Here is a 3,834-nt window from a genome sequence, read left to right on the forward strand (position 1 = left end):
GTGAAAAGTGCCGGAAAATTAGAGGACGAACCTGGAAAATTCGGAAAAGTGTCGGGAAGTGTTGAGGACGAGGCGAAAGAATTTTAGAAAGTGTTTCCACGAATTTCCGCCCTCCCGTTTTCCCCCTGCAAACGTCAGTCCATCGATGTGGGCTTGAATCTGATTCAGATTTTGACTCAGTTTCGGCTCAAAACATTAAAAATAGGCGGGAAAATTAGAAAAGTTCCCGGGAAAATTCAGAAAAATAGTGGAGGTGAAAAGGAAAATCAGCAGAAAATTTTCTGTGCCGGACCCGGATTTTTCCACCCACCCGTTCGCCCCCCACCCCCGTTTAAAGTTCGAGCTGTCACATATCACCCGTCACTTGACACTGTCAAGCTAAGGAACGCGGATCGGACGCCATTTGGTGGAGTTCGCCAACGACGCAGCTCGTGGAGACAAGGGCGAAGCACATCACCCCGCCCCCCTACCACCCAACACCACTCCCCCAGAGCGGAAGAACCCTTCCCGGCGACGGTTTTTCCGGGTTTTCCCGGGGAAGGAGGGGAGATAGCGGTTCCGGATCTTCGAGGGAGTTGTTTGGGCGGGTGCCCTCCACCCACCCCCGTGGAAAACCGGACCGTTTTCCATCACCAGGCGGCGCCACAGCCGGAAAAGCAAGTACCTCAGGAGTTTTCCGACCCTACCGGGAAAACGGGGCGTTTCCAGATAGGGGTTTCTTCGTGGGCCGAGGCCCGATTGGGTCGTAGAAGACCCCCCCGAAAGGGTTTTCCCCCACCCCCCCTGGAAAATAGGGTTTTTCCGGGCAGCCCCCCTTGCCACAATATCTGCTGCACCCAGGCAAGTGGGGTATCAGTCGACGCGGCTCAGCGAGATCTAGCGACGGAACACCAACACGCCCCCCTACCACCACCCACCACCCCACCAGAGCGGAAAAACCCTTCCCGGCGACGGTTTTTCCGAGATTTCCCGGGGAAGGAGGGGAGATAGCGGTCCGGATCTTCGAGGGAGTTCCTTGAAGCAGCATTTAACATCTATTCGCCGTTGGACCGGAGACGATCGGACGCCATTTGGGGGAGCTACGCCCGGAAAAGCGCTTTTGGGGTTTTCCCAATTTTCCGGCTGCACCCCCCAATCCGACCCCTTCATCGACGCAGCTCGGCGAGACAAGGGCGAAGCTCATCACCCCGCCCCCCTACCACCCACCACCACCCCCCCAGAGCCGGAAAACTCTGCTCGAAATCGGCTTTTCGCTCTTTTTCCCGATTTTCCCGGGGAAGGAGTGGTCAGGCGTCTTTGGGGTGTTCAGAGGAATTGTTCGGCGTAAATTTCCGCATCCAGTCCCCCCCTCAGAACGCCGAATTTTCCATCGTTGAGGGCACACCAGCCGGAAAACCCATCTTTGGGGGCACCAACTTTTCCGGCTGAATACCATCGTGTGACATATTGATTGAAGCGTCTCGTCGAGAGGAGTGGGGAAAACACCACCTCATCCCCCCACCACCCACCATCCTCCTCCTAGAGGCGAAAAACCCTGTCGTGGTGGAACTTCTGCGGTTTTTCGCTATTCTCGCAAACTAGGAGTAGAGCTAGTGGCTCTGGGTATTACCCAACCACAACTTGAGACGCAGGGGATGGATGCAGACGACCAACCCAAGCAAGCGAGTGTGCCGTACAAGCTACGGCCCAGAAAAGGCTCGGTGGCAGTGGCGCAGCCAGCAATGATTGATCGTCCGGCCACGCCATTGATGGAGTTGTGCTATTCAAGCGACGACGACGAGTTGAACAGCACTGTCATCGCGATGCCGGAACCGTCGTCGGAGCGCGAAACAGTGGAAGTGGCCATGGACTTAGAGCCACCAACAGTTGTTCCGGACAACGAGGCAGTTGTTGTGCCCATCGACGCGGGAAGCCATGCCCTGCTGATGGCACAACTGCAGAGCATTGGCGCTCTGCTTACGACGACGCTGGAGGAGCTGCGACTTTGCCGTGAGGAGAATGCGGCACTTCGTCGCGAGAACGAGCTGCTGAACACGGGCACTCGTTCGGTGCTCGAGTTGCAGACTGCAGCGATCGCAACTTCCCAGCAGCCAACGGGGCACGGCGGCAACCGGGAGAAGGCCCGGAAGCGTCAGCAGCGGTTGAGGCAGCGAGAACGTGAGCGGCAGCAGCAGAAGCAGCAGCAGCAGCAGCAGCAGCAGCAGCAGCAGCAGCAGCAGCAGCAGCACCAGCAGCAGCAGCAGCAGCAGCAACAGCAGCAGCAGCAGCAGCAGCAACAGCAGCAACAGCTGCAGAAGCGGCAGAAGCAGCAGCAGCAGCAGCAGCAGCAGCAGCAGCAGCAGCAGCAGCAGCAGCAGCAGCAGCAGCAGCAGCAGCAGCAGCAGCAACGCCAGCAGCAGCAGCAGCAGCAGCAACGCCAGCAGCAGCAGCAGCAGCAGCAGCGGCAACGCCAGCAGCAGCAGCAGCAGCAACATAGCCAGCAGCAGCAGCAGCAGCAACAGCAGCAGCAGCAGCAGCAGCAGTTATGGTCCACGGTGGTAAAAGGCCGCATGTCTCAGCGGCAAAACCACCCGCAGCAGCAGCAGCATCGGCAGCAGCATCAGCAGCAGCAGCAGCAGCAGCAACAGCAGCAGCAGCAACGACAACAAGTTGAGCGCTATGTGCCACCACAGCTTCGTCAGCAGCAGCAGCGGCAGCAGCAGCAGCAGCGGCAGCAGCAGCAGCAGCAGCAGCAACTTCGTCCGCAACAACTGCGCCCGCAACAACAGCGACCACAGCAGCGAAAGCCAGCCAAGCCCGAGCTCATTGAGGTGTCGCCCAATGAAGGTCAGGATTGGGAGAGCCTCCTGCTGCTAGTACAAACGGCAGTCAGGACCGACGAGCAGTACAAGCCGCTGAAGGACCATGTCGTCTTGGGCCGCCGCACCAGCAAGTCGTTGCTGCGACTCACGCTCAGCCGCAAAGCGAATGCGCAGCTCATGTTGCAACAGATCCGAGCCATCGTGGGCAGTGCTGGAGTTTGCCGGCATGTTACGGAAATGGCGGCAGTGGTAGTCCATGACGTCGATCCGCTAGCCCAAGAGGAGGACCTCACTTCGCTGCTCGACAGCAACTTCGAGTCGGGAGCGGGTATTGTCTCCACCACCATGACCAAGATGGCTGACGGCACCCAGCGCGCGTTCGTGCGACTGCCCGCGAAGTCTGCGAAGGAGCTTGAGGGCACCAAGATCAAGCTGGGCTTTTGCGTCAGCAAGATCAAAGCCGTGCCACCGACCCCTCGAGAGCGTGTTCGCTGCTACCGCTGCCTCGAGCTAGGTCATTGGGCCCGTGATTGCCGTTCACCCGAAGACCGGCAGAACAAGTGTATACGCTGCGGCGGGGCGGGGCACACGGCGAAGGCCTGTACTTCGCCAATAAAGTGCTTAAAGTGCGGTGGACCACACACAATTGGTCACACTGACTGCGCCCGGTCGGCCTTGGTGTGACTCCTCAGCTGCGCGTATTACAAGTGAACTTGGGCAGAGGAGAGAGGGCCCAGGATATCGTCCTCCAGACTGCCCGAGAAAAGAAAGTGGACGTGCTCTTGCTGTCGGAGCTGTACCGACCGCCTGCCAACAACGGTCGATGGGCCTTCGATTGCTCGAAGAAGGTTGCCATCGTCGCTACTGGGTCGCTTCCCCTCCAGAGGATCTGGTGCAGCAATACGCCGGGACTCATTGCTGCTGAGATCGGCGGCACCACATTCATCAGCTGCTACGCCCCGCCTCGTCAGCCCATCGACGAGTTTAAGCGCTTCATCGAAGCGGTACAACTGGAGGCGATTTCCCACCCACA

At 58.8% G+C, this 3,834-nt stretch overlaps 1 protein-coding gene across 1 annotated transcript; it reads left to right on the forward strand.

The window, feature by feature from the left end:
- Positions 1-2,491: 2,491 nt before the first annotated feature.
- Positions 2,492-3,616, forward strand: LOC118516787 (basic-leucine zipper transcription factor A-like). The gene has a single exon (XM_036062681.1). The coding sequence runs from the start codon at positions 2,550-2,552 to the stop codon at positions 3,483-3,485; it is 936 nt and encodes a 311-aa protein (XP_035918574.1). The 5' UTR covers positions 2,492-2,549; the 3' UTR covers positions 3,486-3,616.
- The last annotated feature ends 218 nt before the right edge of the window (positions 3,617-3,834 follow it).

Source organism: Anopheles stephensi, unplaced genomic scaffold, assembly GCF_013141755.1.
Source record: "Anopheles stephensi strain Indian unplaced genomic scaffold, UCI_ANSTEP_V1.0 ucontig393, whole genome shotgun sequence".
Classification (NCBI taxonomy): Eukaryota; Metazoa; Arthropoda; class Insecta; order Diptera; family Culicidae; genus Anopheles; species Anopheles stephensi.

What these genes read in the sequence shown, in the direction of transcription:
- LOC118516787 (XM_036062681.1), top strand. Translation starts at nt 2,550, where the DNA reads ATGTCTCAGCGGCAAAACCACCCGCAGCAGCAGCAGCATCGGCAGCAG.